General features: G+C 56.6%; 1 protein-coding gene across 3 annotated transcripts; it reads right to left on the bottom strand.

The window, feature by feature from the left end:
* Positions 1–5,940: 5,940 nt before the first annotated feature.
* On the bottom strand, positions 5,941–8,151 carry POU4F2 (POU class 4 homeobox 2). Of its 3 annotated transcripts, XM_066316856.1 has the most exons (3): positions 7,916–8,151; positions 7,706–7,750; positions 5,941–7,252 (listed from the first exon to the last, which is right to left on the bottom strand). In XM_066316856.1, exons 1-3 carry the CDS (start codon positions 8,005–8,007, stop codon positions 6,301–6,303), a joined length of 1,089 nt encoding a protein of 362 aa, XP_066172953.1. In that variant the 5' UTR covers positions 8,008–8,151; the 3' UTR covers positions 5,941–6,300. The 3 variants fall into 3 exon arrangements, with proteins under 3 accessions (XP_066172953.1, XP_066172951.1, XP_066172954.1); XM_066316854.1 differs by having other exon boundaries at positions 5,941–7,242; positions 7,702–8,151; XM_066316857.1 differs by lacking the exon at positions 7,916–8,151 and having other exon boundaries at positions 5,941–7,242; positions 7,696–7,731.
* Between the last annotated feature and the right edge of the window lie 6,676 nt (positions 8,152–14,827).

Here is a 14,827-nt window from a genome sequence, read left to right on the forward strand (position 1 = left end):
GACACCTCATGCTCGAGTGCAGAAGGTGTGTCTGGCTGGTCAGGAGCAGCCGCCAGCCATGTGAGGGCCAGGGCTCGTTGTGCCCTACCCTGCTCCGATGGGGAGCACCCCTGGGGTCACTGCCCCAGAGCTGAGCAGGGCTGGATCACACATGTGGCTGCTCACACATCACACTTCCAGGGAAAACGCCTTAGGGGTCCGTGTGTCCCTGTGGCGTGGGGTGACGGAGAGACCCCTTTGGCAGAAGCCTGTATGAAAGACTTGGAGCCCCTGCGCGGGGGTTGTCCGGCTGCGGCGGGTTTGAAGGGCTGATGCCTGCAGCAGTCCCCCAGCACAGCCCCTCTGCCCTGGCCCTTGCCCTGCACGCCCTGGGGGTTCTGGGGGTCAAGGGGACTCTGATGGTGGTGAGTCCCTCCTGAATTGCCGGTGCCCTCCGGCCGCCGGAGCAGCGGGCACCCCTCACAGAGCCCCGGGGCGGGCACTGCGGGCCTCCTTTCCTCATCCCCGGGGGGGTCGCACGGCTGTCACCGCCGCCTCCTCCCCGTTATTTACATCCGTCTTTAGCAGTCTAATTACCCGCTTTATTGCTTTTGCCCGGGGGAAGCCCGGGGACGGCGGCGCAGGGGAGGACCCTCCCCGCCAGCCCCCGCAGTGCCCGGGCGAGGGGGGGACACGGAGCTCAGCCGGGGCCGCCCCTTCCCGCACCTGGTTTGGGCAGGAATTGGGGCGGGGAGGGGCCGAGCCGGGCCCCGGAGCCCCCGGGGCGGGCCGGAGGGCGCTGCCCCACAGCCCGCCCTCCAGGGGCGGCTTCTGCGTGTTGCACGAATGCGATGTCCTCCAGCGGAGGGGAAGAGGGGAAAAAAAGGGAAAAAAGGCGACAGGGTAGATGGATTTCCAGATAAGCAGCGGAGGTAATTTATTGGCCTTTATGCTCTTCCGATGGAGTGGGGGAGAGGCGGCGGAGTCACGTCCGCACCTCATTAAGCGGGTTTACTCCGCCTCGGCCCAGACAGGCTCTGCCGGCCCCGCCACCGAGCGCGCCCCGGGCCGGGCCCGGCGCCGCCCTGAGGGGACACCGCTCGGGGACACCGCTCGGGGACACCGCTCCCCCGGCCCCGGGGGCTGCCCCAGCCTCTCCCCGCTCATCCAGGTTGTCCGCGGCACACTCGCTCCTCCAAACTCATCTAAATTACATCAATAACAGAGCGCACTCTTTAATGAGCTCTCAACTTTAAAGACTTGAAGGATATTAACAAGCCGCTTGACAAATGGTGCTTAGAAGCACATTAAAGACGCTGCTAATGGAGCGCATAATGACGGCTAATTTTCGATCAGATATAAATTAGAGCCCCAACAGTTATTTGCCTTAAGGACTTTATGTAAATGATCCTGTTCTGTATAAACGGGGAGGCGAGCCCAGCCCAGCCCCGCCGCGCCGCCGAGCGATGCCGCAGCCCGACGGGGCGCGCAGCCCCCGGCCCCACCGCCCGCGCACCGCTCCGCACGCCCCGGGGCCGCCCGGCATTCCCGGGCCGGGGGAGGACGAGGACAGGGCTTGTCCCGCTGGGGCTGGTGGCGGGGCCAGTGCCCAGCGCCCGCGGGGGGCCCGGAAAACCCAAAGGCAGGGGCGGCGGCCCCTCTGCGGAGCCGGAGTCCGCACACACACTCTCCCGGGGTGTCCCAGCTGCCGCCCGGCGCGCTGCGAGCGCCTCTTCTTTCCCTCCCCCGTTGTTTTCGTTCGGGGGTCGTGGCCAGTTTGGGGGCAGGGTTTTGGTTGATTTGTTCGTTTGGGTTGGTTTCTTTCTATTTCTTGCTTTTAATTTTTTTTTTTCTTTTTGCCAACAAGTGCCAGCTGAGGGCCCGGCCCCGGGCCAGGGAAGGCGTGACCTAGCCCGCGCAGCGGCGGCGGCTCCTGCCCGCCCACCCCCGGCCCTGCCCGGCCTCCGGGATGCTCCCGCACGAAGGAGCCGTGTCAGCAGGTCAGCAACTGCCCCGCCCTGGGAAGGGGGTCCCGGCTGTCTGGGGGAACCCGCGGGTTTTCCTGGGGGAGATTCTGGCCGGTGGGCTGTGATTCTTTTTCTATCCCCCACCCCCCGCCCCGCAGACTTGCGGGGTGTCCTCGTCTTCCCCCCGAGCCCCTCCTTTACCTTTGCGGGGCGCGCTGAGCCGCAGCCGCGGGGCAGGTTCCGCTCCTGCGCCGCCGGGCTCCCTCCTCCGGGAGGGCTCGGGGGTCCCACCTGCCAAAATAACCACAACCATAAAGCAGGGATGGGAACGTCGTCCCTTCATCCTCCCCACCCGGGTCACCGCGCCGGGATCACAGCCCGGCTGTCCCGGCAGTGGGCACTGCTGGCGTTTTCCCCGAGGGAGGATTTGGGGAGGGAAAACGACGAGCCGCCCCCATCCTCAGCGGGGCCGCGACCGGCGCGAAGGGGCGCGGGAGTTGCGCGGAGGGCCCCGCTGGAGGCCGTACTCACCCGGGCGGCCCCGGGGCTGCGCCTCCTGCTCCGCGCTCGCCGCCCCGATCCATCGATTTGGTCCTGGAAAAACGCGGCGCGTTCTTATAGCAGCTACGAGCAATTAATATTGCATTAACCCTATTTAAAAAAAAAATAAATAAAAGGGAAAAAAAAAAAAAAGGGGGGGGGGAGGAACCCGTACCCCGGCAAAGCCATTTATTATTAACGCGAGGGTAATTGGAGACCCGAGACGCGGATGTGTGCGTGTCGTGGGGCAAGGCAGGCAAACACAGGCGTGACAGTGTGGCGGGAAGGAAGAGGAGCCGAGGGTGGCTAATATTTAATTTCAGGTCTGTGGTTTTCTAATTCGAGATTAAAAGCAGTCACGTCTTTGAAGCCAGACACTTGGTGTAAATGTACAGTTAAAATATTCTATTCCACAGTCCCCAGACAGAGCTCTGCTACTCCCAGGCTTCATTAAATTTTAATTATCATCCCAGACTGGAGCAAGGAAAGAGGGGGAAGACTGTCCACCTAATTGCAATTGATAAAGGCAAAGAAGCCGAGATATTTTTCCTCGCCGTGCAGGCACAGCAGTTGTTTTTGTTGTTGTTGTTTTAATGCGGGCGAAGGCCGGCGAGAGCAGCGTGAGCATCTCCGCCTATAGATCTGCTGTTTACAAAAGATGCACGTGAGGGAAAGCCGGGAAGTGATGCTGTAGATGGGTGTTGGGGGAGAAGGGGGGGCTCCTGGAGGATCTGGCGAAAGATCAACGGAAGAGGCGAGGACCCTCATTAGAGCTCGTCAGCTTATTGTCTCCCAAAACAAAGCACGCTGGTGCCTCAGCCCTGCTCGGCCCGGGCGGCGCAGGGGCTGCCCTGGCACCCGGCCCGGTTCTCCCGGACCCCGGGCCCCTCTGCACCCCACACACCCCTCAGCCCCCCGGCTCTTCCGTGCCTTTTCGTTTGTTAATCATCTGCAAGTGCGGGACCGCCAGGTACTGGGAGAAGTCGGCTAATTGCCCCTGGTTTTTAATTTGGCAAACTAGAGAGCGATCTATCTCCAGGCAGTAAAAGGTAAAAAATAAAACCCACCGCGTTTGCTTTCTAAGCAGCTTCCTATTATCACATCGCCACTTAATTTTATTTCCATTCTCTCCAAGTTAAATAGAAAGCCCAGCTCACAGGGGAGCTGCCATGTGCCTACAGACTGGGGATGTCAAGCAGAGAGACTCACAGTGCAAAGTTAATTTCAATTCCCGAGGAGGATTTCACATTCTCGCTCGCTCTGACCCACAGTAATTAGCTGAGATAACTAATGATTACTTACTTATTCCTTGTAATTATCTGGATTTAATAATTCGCTGTGTAATTTATTAATTCGCCCGTAATAGCCTTTAAGTGAATGGCTCATTTAAGAGGGCGCAGCGGCGGTTCAGGGGCTGCTCGCTGCCTTCGCCTGCTCCCGGTCTGGGGGGGCTCTGCCCCCGCCGGGCCGCCCATCGCCGGCCCCCCTCACCTCTTCCCCGCTTCCCCCTGCCCTCCCGCACCCCTCAGCGCCAGCCCCACGCCCGCGGAGGTTGCACGGCAGCCCAGCCCACGGGGGACGGCGCGGGGAGGCACTCTCCGCGTTGGGACGCGCGGGACAGCGCCACGCCCTCCCCAAAAAATCCGCGCCCCCCGGCCGCGGGTGGAGGAGCGGGCAGCCCGGGGGTGACACTGCGGGGGCCACGGAACGACAGCGACAAGGGCGGGCGGGGGTGCGGACACGGGCCGGGACACGGCGCCTGTGCCCGCGGGGCCCCGCGACACCGGGCCCTGCCTCCGCGCCCGCGGAGCCGCCGGCACCCTCGGCGTGGCTTTGGTGCTGCAGCTGGAGCTGGTGGCTGGGCGGAAATATGAATATTTAATCGCGGTTCGTGTATGATCTCCCTCCCTCCCCCTCGCCCGCCGCCGTCGGGTTTTGTTTTTTGTTGGCTTTTTTTTTTTTTTTTTTTTTTCCCCGGCTTTTGTGAGCGCGGCGCGGGGAAATCGCTTTTCCCTTTTCAAATTTTGAGAGGGGGGGAATTTTCGCTCCTTAGCACCCTCGGCTCCGCCTGAGCGGGGGGACGGAGCGGCTCGGGGACACCCCACGGCCCCGTGTCCCCGCGGGCGCGGAGCTGTCCCCGGTGCTGCCCCGCCGCACAAAAAAAAAAAAAAAAACAAGCGGCAAACGCGCTTTGCCAATAAAACGTTAAAAAAATCCTGTTTTCTTTTTTTCTTTTTTTTTTTTTAATGAAAGACGATTTAACAACATTTAAAAATAACTTAGTACATTACTAGAATAAATAAACCTCCTATTAACAAAACAAAAGCAACAAAATAATTTAAAAAAAAAAAAAAGAAACCAAAACAAAAACCAACGAAATCGGGTCATGTACAGAACTTAAGACTTCAAACAGTCTCGGATAGAATAGCGATACAGCGAAATCTGTAAGAATATATCTATATGTGCGTCAACGCCAATGAAATATTTACAATACATACAGGTACCCAACCGAGTACCCCCAGTTTATTGTTGTCGTTCCAAAAAGAAATGTACCAAACCGGTGGTGAATTTACAAGCAGTGCCGCCTCGCTCTCGCTCGCTCGCTCCCCTTCCCTACAAATTTTAATTTGGCTTTTCTACAAACAGACTTCCAAAAAGGGACTTCCCTCCGTGGAAAAGTATTGCAATTAAAGGTAATAAATAACCGAGCAAATAAATAAATAAATAACCCAACAAATAAGCGGCCGGGTAGATAGATAGAGAAATAAATAACCGAGCCGGTCTGAATACCGTCGCGATACACCTTTGAAATCGAGAGAGACGGATATTGTGCTGGCAAGAAACCCGAAGCGACAGTCCCACCACCCCCCCGCCCCCCAGCGCTGTCACCTACGCGGCCACGTCCTTTCTCACTTCGGGAGCAGCGTGTGGTGGGACAATGTGGGAATCCCCATTAAATATGTAACGCGGTAAACAAATACCTCGGACAGTGAATCAGGCTACACAAATAATGTAGGACATCTACTATAGGGTGCCGACGCCGTACGAATAAGAATACTCGCCAGAGAAATACCTTAGGTTCGGGTGACAATTTACAAATGGCCAAAAGGGACATTCAGAAGAAGAAAAGCTCACGTTCATAAATCCTACCAACACAAAATATTTGATTCTCACTAACAATTTTTTTTTTTACTTTTATCAAGACTTAGATTAAAGAGGTGTAATTAATTAGAATGAGCACAAAATGAAGTTGCTAGAGAGATAAATTAATAATTTACAAGGGGTTGTTTGGCAGTAATCTAATAATAGCTTTTGAAGACCAGTGAACACAGCAGGATCAGCTCTTTCCCTAAGCGTTATAACTTCAGAGAAGGAAAAGGATAATAACCACAGTAAAAATATATATATATTTATATATTTATAATACGCAGTGTAAATGCAGAAAAACCTGCCATCTGTTTTTTTTAATCATTATTATTATTATTATTTAAATCAAAATACTTTTGAGACGTCTCTCACGGTGCGAAGCCTCAACTCTAGATTCAAGTTTGGGTCCCGAGAAAGCCATGACATCGTGGCCACCCCGCTGCCACCCGGGCGAGGTCTGTTAGGAATAAAAACCAGCGGTACTTGCCGGGGCGGGTCCGGGCGCGGCTCTGCGGGGAAGTTCCCCCCGAAAGTTGGGCACGGGGCGGGGTGGGCTGGGGTCGTTTGGGATTGTTTTCCTCCTTTCCTTTTCGTTGTCGTCGTCGTTGATCGGGTTTTCTGTCGGCGGCGGTGGCGCCGATGCTGTCGGGGCTGCTCCGCGGCCGGCTCAGATGCCCGCCGAGTACTTCATGCGCTTCTGCTTCTGGCGCTGGTTGCAGAACCAGACGCGGACCACGTTCTTCTTGAGGTCCAGCTTCTCGGCGATGGCGGCGATCTTCTCGGAGGAGGGCCGGGGCTGCAGGGCGAAATAGGCCTCCAGCGAGCGCTTCTCGGGGGCGGCGATGGAGGTCCGCTTGCGCTTCTTCTCCGCGCCGCTGAAGAGCTCGGGCTTGGCCAGTTTCTCGCGGTGCGACTTCTCGGCCTCCTCCAGCCACGCCTGCAGGATGGGTTTGAGGGCGATCATGTTGTTGTGGGAGAGGGTGAGGGACTCGAAGCGGCAGATGGTGCTCTGGCTGAGGGAGCCCACCCCCGGGATCTTCAGGTTGGCCAGCGCCGAGCCCACGTCGGCCTGGGTCACCCCCAGCTTGATGCGGCGCTGCTTGAAGCGCTCGGCAAAGGCCTCCAAGTCGCGGGGGTCGGCGTCCACGTCGCTCATGCAGCCCATGTGGGCCGGCAGCCCGTGGGCGTGGGCCATGCCCAGCGCCGCCGGGTGCATGGGGTTCATGCCGGCCATGTGCGGAGCGTGGCCCGGCGTGGAGACCACGGCGCCGTCGGGGGCCGCCATGGCCCCCAGCGCCAGCCCCGGCGTCAGGTGCTCCAAGAGTTCCCCCTCCAGCGCCTGGTGGGGCTGGTGGTGGTGGTGGTGGTGGTGGTGATGGTGGTGGTGGGTGCCCGACAGGGCGGACGGGTGGGAGATGGGCACGGAGGAGGAGGAGGCGGCCGAGGTGCAGGGGATGGTGTTCATGGTGTGGTACGTGGCGTCCGGCTTGAAGGGGCTGTGGTGCGGCGGGTGGTGGTGGTGGCTCTTGCTCGGGGAGACGATGTCCACCGCTGCCAGGGCTTCGGCGCGGGCCAGCAGGCTCTCGTCCAGACCGCCGAATATATTGCTCTGCAATTGCAAATAGAAGGCACACATAACGCTCAGCAGGGAATTCGCCTCCCCGCGCACTCCGCCGTGCCACTAAAACCTTCCCAGCATGTTAAAAGAGAAATCCTGGAGAAGGGAGGGGGGTGGGGTGGTGGTGGGGGGGGGAGGAGAGGAGAGGAGAGGAGAAGAGGGAGCGAGCGGGGCGAGGGAGCGGGCGCGGCGCGCAGCCGCTCGCACAGAGGAGCCGCGCCGGGCGGGCGGACGGACGGACGGACGGACGGACAAACGCACCAGCCGCACGCAGCATCCCAGGTCATAAAAATTAATACGAGCGGCAAGAGCCGCCGCATGCATAAGTTGGGCGAGCGCCCGGCGGCGCCGGGTGATTTGCTGCACGGCCATGAAAAAATCATCAGGCGGATCCGGGGGGCCGCCGAGGGGCTCCCCTTAAAGTGGGGCGGCGGGGCGGCGGGCACCTACCGGAGGGGCGGGCAGGCAGGCCCGCCGCATCGCCTCCGCGCCGCCGCCGCTGCCGCCGGGGCCGGAGCCCGAGCTGGAGCCGGAGCCGCCGCTGCCGCCGGGGCCGGAGCCGGAGCCGGAGCCGCGTCCGGCGGAGCCGCCGCTGCCGGTGCTGCTGGGGGAGCTGGCGGCGGGGGCGGCGGCGCCGGCGGACGGACAGGGCGAGGCGGTGTGCAGGGCCGAGTACTTGGTTTCGTGGAGGCCGCCGCCGCCGCTGCCGCCGTGGGGGAGGCCGAAAGGCTGCTTGCTGCTCAGAGACATCATCATGGTGCTCGCCGCCGCCGCGGCCCGGCCCGCCGGCAGCCGGCCGCCGGAGGAGGGCAGGGGCGCGGGGCCGGGGGCCCGAACCCCCCGGAAAAGCCACAGGAGCCCCGCGCCCCCACCCCCCGAAAAATTAAAAAAAAAAAAAAAAAAAAATCCCACTCGCCCCCCAGCCGGCTGCCCGAGCCCCGCCGGGGACGAGAGGGAGAGGCGGCTGCGGCGAGCCGGGGATGCGCGGGGGATGCGCGGGATGCCTCCCGCCCGCCTGCCCGCCCTCCGCCCGGGCGCTCGCCGCTGTCCGCCGCCGCCTCCGCTCCGGCGCCGGCCCTCGCCTCTCGCGAAGTGCCCTCCCTGCCGCCGCGCCGGTGGGTTTTACTCTCTCCCCTCCCTCCCCTCCCCTCTCGCCTGTCACTACAGCCCAACTCCTCGGGAAGGGCCCTCCGCGCCTGCCTCCTCGGCCCCGGCCCCCTCCTCCGCCGCTCCCTGCCCGCCCCCCGCCGCTCCCACGCCCACGCGTGCTCCCACACTCACCGCCGCGCCCCGTCGCCTCCCGGAAAGGGGAGGGAAAAAGGCAAAAAGGAGAGGGGAAAAAAAAAAAAAAAAAGGAGGGGGAAGCGACCACCCCACCGCCTCAAATCCACCCTCCACGAAAAGAAAAAAAAAAAAGAATTAAAAGAGAGGGGCAAAAAAAAAGTCCCGTCCGGGCTCAGCACGCACCTGCGGCCAGAGTGTCCCGGCGCTGCCCCGGTCCCGCTCCGGGGGCCGCTTGGGGCGGGGGGCGCTGCGCGGGGAAGGGCCGGCAGCGGCGGCCGGGGGCTGCCCCCGCCCGCGTTCCCCATCGGCCCAGAGCCGGAGGGATCCTCCTGCAAAAGCGCACCGCTATCCCGCCAATTTCCCACGCCTGTCTCATAGCAAAAGAAGAATAGAAAAGGCGAAAAAAAAAAAAAAAAAAGAAAAAGAAAAAAAGAAAACAGAGAGAAAAGAAATGGGGGAAAGTCAGTTTTCTTGGAGGTGGTCGGGTTTATTTCCATGAATTTCACTTTGCAGTAGAAAGGTTAAAATAAGTGCTTAGGTGTTTAATTTCTCACCTAAACAGCAGACTTGGTAATTTTAAGGGAAATAAAAAAAAAATTACATTGTATCAGCTCTCACTGTCGCCAGCTCGGAGAAATGAAATAAATCAAAGTTAAAAGCTTGAGTATCATTTAATTATGGTGTGAATAGCGCTTGGAAAGAAGTAGAACAACATCTCTAAACAAATTATGGCCGGGCCAGGAAGGAATTATTAGATTGAAATTTCATTTAGGCTCGGGAGACACGGCGCTTCAATATGTAATCTGTTATGCCTCATCTGATTTGTATGCTTAATTCAGCTTGACGAATTTATTAGTTTTCATAATAGTAAAAAAATTGAGCAGCACTATGGGCTAATGCATTGTGTGTACTATAAATTGTATGTCACCGTTGAAAGGCTGAAGTCTATAGAAATCTTTTATTAATGACAACATAGGAAAGAGGATTTTCTTGCAAGCCTTTAAGGAGTTCATGCCAAACCTCCGCGCTTCGTGTCTCGGTAGGCTATTAACATATCGTCATACTAATTAGGCTACTTCATGAGTGATATAATTTCAAACTTTAAATTATGTTCTAATTAACAAGGGTTGTCCAATTTGCTTAATCTTCAAAAGGCTTTTGGCTTGTCTAATTAGTCTAAAGCATCGAGCATCTCCAACGCCCAAGAAAAGAGCCACCAATAATAATATTTTTTTGCGCGTTTTGAGGCGATGGCGGGCCGAGCCCACGCGGGGTGGCGGGCAGGGCTGGCAGGGCGGGCAGGGCGGGCAGGGAGGCCGCTGTGCCCCCCTCTCTCCGCCGGGGTCCCCGCAGCGCTCCCGGCCGCTCCCGCCTCCGCCTCCCCGGCAGCGGCCGCAGCCCTGCGCGCCTCGGCGCGGGCGTGCGGGAGAACGAGGGAAAGCGCCCGCTTCCCGGGGAAGAAAAAAGAAAAGAGGGGGAAAAAAATAAAAAAAAGAAGGAGAGAATACCTCGTTGGCACGGGGAGGTCCGAGGGCAGCCAGCCTGCCGGGTGCGCGGAGCCGGGGAAGGGGCTCTGCCCGCCCGGCTCTCCGGCTCAACTTTGGCGGAGAGAAACGCGGGGAGGAACCCCCCCAGCCCACCCCGCCCGCTATACATTTAACCCCTCCCGCACTGAGTTTAATTACTCGCAATAGTTGTTCTAATGTATGCTGTCACACGGGAGAATTGAGAACGCATATCGTTAATATGAATTAATCTTGATTTTAATAGCAACTGACAGCCGATCTCCAAAACGCCGAGCGCTCAGCGCCGCTCCGAACGGCCGCCACCGGGACGCGGAGCGGCGCGGCCGCGCAGCCGGGCCAACTTTCCCCGGTGCCGACCCCGGGGGTCCCCGCGGTGCCTCTCCGCGCTGCGGGGACTGTCCGCGCCCCCGGCCCCGCTCAGCGCCGCGCTGCCGCTCTGCCCGCTGCCGGCAGCGCCTTGCCCGCCGCTCCACCGCCCGGCACCTTCCCGCATCCCCCCCTTTCGCCGGGGATTGTTGTTTGTCTGTTTATTTGTCGGCGTTCGGGTGGTGGAGTTTTTTTCCGCGGAGCCCCCGCGCTGCCGGGAGCAGCCGCAGCAGCCGCGGAGCCTCCGCCGCCCCCCGGCCCCTCGGCGGCCCCGCAGCGCTCTGCGCACCGCTGGGCTGCCTAAATAAAAGGAGAGCCCCCCCTGCGACTTACCCACGCCCACACCCTGACCCACGCAGACATCTGGGGAGAAATCACTGTCGCCTCTCATGTATCCGTGTTCTGATTTACGATTAAAATTTAAAGACGCGCATTCATATTTTACCGAACCTAATGCGCCCTATGAATTTTTAATCCATTAAGATGCGGACTACACTTTGAGCAAACTCTACCTTTGTTTCGAGGGCAGGGCAGCGCCGGGCCCGGCCGTGCCACCCGGTGTCCCGCTCCGCTCCCGGCCCCCGCCGCCTCCGGGGCGCTCCCCCGGGGCTCCGGGCACGGAGGGCGAGGCCCCGCCGCCGCGGGGGCTCCGCGGGTGCGGAGACGTGCAGCGGCCCGGGACGCCTCTTTGGGGCATCCCCGCACGCCGGCGGTGCCTCGGCATCCCCGGCCCCGCCGGTGCTCCCAGGCCGGCATCGCCGCCCGCTCCGCGCCCTGCTGCCCCTCTCCCGAATCTCCTCCCCCGCTCCGAGCGCGCCGCCGCCCCGAGCCCAGTCAAGTCACGAAGTCAAACTTCAAGCTCGGAGCGATCAATGAAGAGTTTTGCCGTCCGTGGCGCCTCGTGCTTCCTGGCACTAAAATAAATGCAAGAAATCGAAACTTAATTACTTGAAGAAATCCAGAAATCCCTCTGCATAATTTATCCAAGCTCTTTTTTTTTTTTTTTTTTCGTGGCGTTTGTGTTGAACGCACGCGTTTGACTCCGCACGTTCCTGCCCCCTCGGCAGGAGCGGACCCCCGGCCGAGGAGCGAGGAGGGAAGAGAAATCCTCATTTGTGCCACTCTCTTCTCCCCCATCCGAGAGCATCCCCTGGGGCAGGGTGGCAAGCGGGACCCTCTCGTCACTGCCCGCAGGGTCTGAGCCCTGAGCCGGGCATACGTAGGTATTTTCTGATCAGGAGTGCCTGGCGTAACGAGCTCAGTCTCCGAAGCGTGATGGACAGCGCCGATACAGTAACTCAGTTATTCTGAGGAATTTCCCCCCCCCGTGATCCTCCCGTGGATCCCATGCTCCTCGTGGATGGAGTATGACACCTGGAAGCTGTGACTCTGAGTGGCAATGCAGCCACGGTCTCCTCGTTTGCCATCCAGCCCGGCTGATGAGAGCCCTGCCTGGTGAGCCTGTCGCTGAATTCACTGGGACTGGATGTCTGCCGGCTCGGGAGCAAACTTTATCATCGACACCTCATCAAGAACTTGAAGTAATGTTATGAAAGAATGAAAAATACATTTGGGAGCTGCCTGGAAACTGAAGTACATTTTGATTTAACTTACATTAACAGAAACCTAATGTAGAAGTGAAGGGATCTAACAAAACCATTAATAATTTAAAAATAATTACAGATAGTCTATCCTTACTATTCATAACCACTCAACATTTTAGACAAAGAAAGCTGAATATTCTTCGTGGGAGAACGATGTGAGCAGACTGCTAAGCAGGAGCCATCCAGCCCTCACTTTCTCTCCTCTGCTCCCACACACTGCACAGCACCCAGGACACCATTTTTAAACTGCTTTTCCAAGAGGGAGGGTGGAGGTGGAGGCAGGGCCTGTCTTTATACAGGGCTTTTTGGCATTCTTTTTGGCACGGATTTCAACTCTCCTCTTTGTTGGAGTTGCTGTCTGAGGTGGGCCCAGTGTGGTAGGGGAGACCAAGAACACTCCTACACCTCCTCAGGCTCTTCCCAGGCTCTGCCCATCCCGGAGACCTCAGGAAAGGCCTTTGGCATCCATAGCCTTGGCTAATGCCTGTGGCAATGGTGACTCCTGCCCCCTCTTCTGTGTCATCAGCACAGCAATCACCTGCTTGGCTTGCCATGGGGCCGTACAAAAGTTATTTTTAATACATTCATTTTATTTCAAATTTCCATGGTATGTTTTATAGCTCAAGGGTCATGAGTGTCCTGCAAGGCTGTGATTTTGTCTGTATTTCTGATTGTTTGGGTTTGGAGTTTGGGGGGTTTTTTTTTGAGGTACACCTGCTGTGCAAACACTGTACAATCAGAGCAGCTGGATAAGCAGTGAACTTCACTGCTCTTCCGTACAGATCAAGATAAAATTGTACAGAGCGAAATTCAGACATGAAGTGGCTTCTAAAGGAAAAGAAACACTGGATAATACAAAGCAGATAAATTCAGATCTAACTCTCACAGGAACACAGGAGCTCACCTTACAAACCACGTCACAGGTGGGAGCCCTCCCTAACCACCTCCCCAGCTCCTCCTTGTATTGAAAGCATTAAGACCTCATGGATCATTAAAAAAAAAAAAATGCTATAAATCACACTGCAAATGTCCTTGGGACTCCACTCTTGCTGGTTTAGACAAAACCTTGGTATCTTAGATTAGCCTTCATTAATTATTTTCATTAATTCCCCTTGTTCCAGATGTATTATCACAAATCATATTCCAAACACATTCCCTAATTAAGCAGGAGATTCCTCTCTCCCTGGCTCCGTATGCCATTTAACTGGAGCAGTGAGGATGCAGTGTGCTCAGCCTGGTGCCTGGAGGCTGGTGCCAGGCACTTGGTGCAACGAAAGATGGTGCTTGCATTTCAGATATCTTTCAGGGCTTGCTGTTAACTGAGGGGAAATGTTGTGGGTTTTAATTTGATCACCAGCATGGGCACGTCCTCAGCTCGGAGCTCTAGCCCTTGCAAATTTTCAGTGTCTTCCGTCTACTTCTTCAGTGTTTTCAAGAAAAATGCGATTTGCTTTTCTCCCCCTTCCACCCTGCAAGGTGTTGGCTGGTCTCTTTTCATGTCCCCAGGATTCACCAGGCAGCCTTCTCCTTCCAGCCAGGAAGAAAAGTGTGATAGTTGATAAGCACTGGAAAAGGTGATGAAAACCTCGTGATTCTGAGCAGGCACAGTTGTGTCACTGGGTCGGTGTTGTACCTCTGCACCATTAAACAGCGTGTTAAAATACTTATTTAGGGAGACAAGGTCATGTGGTGTGTGGTATTTGGTGTGTGCCACGCCACGGACTGTGCTTTCAGTCTCCATAGTTTTGGTGAGGTCTGGCATGGACTCATCCTCCTCCATGAATGGGGCAGTGGAAAATATCTGGGAATTACTCTGTTTTCTCCCTTTGATTCAATATTCTCACACAATCAGAGCGTGGTGGGAACCTGACTGGTGGGGAAGCCTCACTAGGACCAGCATTTCCAGGAAATAGGAGATGTGTGCCGGAGCATCTGTCCCTGCAAGACCAGGCACACTGAGCTCAGACCCAATCCTTGAAAACCAGGCTTTGATTCCCAGGAGATAAATCTGTGCATAACAGCAGGGATAACGTTGGGGGGTGTCCACCTTACATGTGGGCACAGACACTCGGCTAAGTTTTATTCAAAGCTGATCACAAACCCTCTTCATTTTATATCGGTTAAAATTCAGCAGATATGGTTTCTGCCTTTTGTACAACCTCCAGGCACACATCAAAGCCCTTCCCTTCCCACACAGAGCGTGGGCAGGCATCCACCTGTGCTCCCTTACCCCTTTTTATAAACGAAGTATTGTACGTTTCGAAGACTGCTAATATAATGAAATCAAGTCATGAAATGCATCTGCAGCTTGCATCAACATTTCCTGTTGGAGGCAGGGGGTTAGGACTGTGTTATCACGTGTCTTCCCCAGTCCTGAGACAGCCATCGAATTCCAGTGAAATCTCTTACAAAGGCAATCAAGACGATCAATGGGAGTTTTGCCAGGAACATCAAAGCTTATTAAATGGTTCTGTGTTGAGAACTGCAAACACACAGGCACGCAGGAAAGAAGACAGCTCTGAAAATGGTACTGTGAAGGTAAAGAAAAATTGAAGAAAAAAAAAATAATCCCAGAAAAAAAAAAAAGCAGGAGATTAATAATTGACATTTGTGTGTACAGCCAATCCAAAGCAGAGTTTAAAATGCAGACAGCTCGGTCCACAGCATGTAACACAAACTTCTGTACAGGCATGTACTCGCAACAGCTTCTGCCCACACATCTTACTTGAAATATTTTGCTGAATTGGAACAAACTAAATTCATGCTTAACTGCTTTACTGATTGTTTTGACGGGGG

The sequence above is a fragment of the Sylvia atricapilla genome, chromosome 4 (assembly GCF_009819655.1).
Source record: "Sylvia atricapilla isolate bSylAtr1 chromosome 4, bSylAtr1.pri, whole genome shotgun sequence".
NCBI classification, from domain to species: Eukaryota; Metazoa; Chordata; class Aves; order Passeriformes; family Sylviidae; genus Sylvia; species Sylvia atricapilla.

Excerpts from the sequence above, each read along its gene's own strand:
- POU4F2 (XM_066316854.1), bottom strand. The coding sequence starts at position 8,007 with ATGATGATGTCTCTGAGCAGCAAGCAGCCTTTCGGCCTCCCCCACGGC. Across the intron at positions 7,243-7,701 it reads CCTGCCTGCCCGCCCCTCCG|AGCAATATATTCGGCGGTCT; the intron begins GTAGGTGCCCGC and ends TTGCAATTGCAG.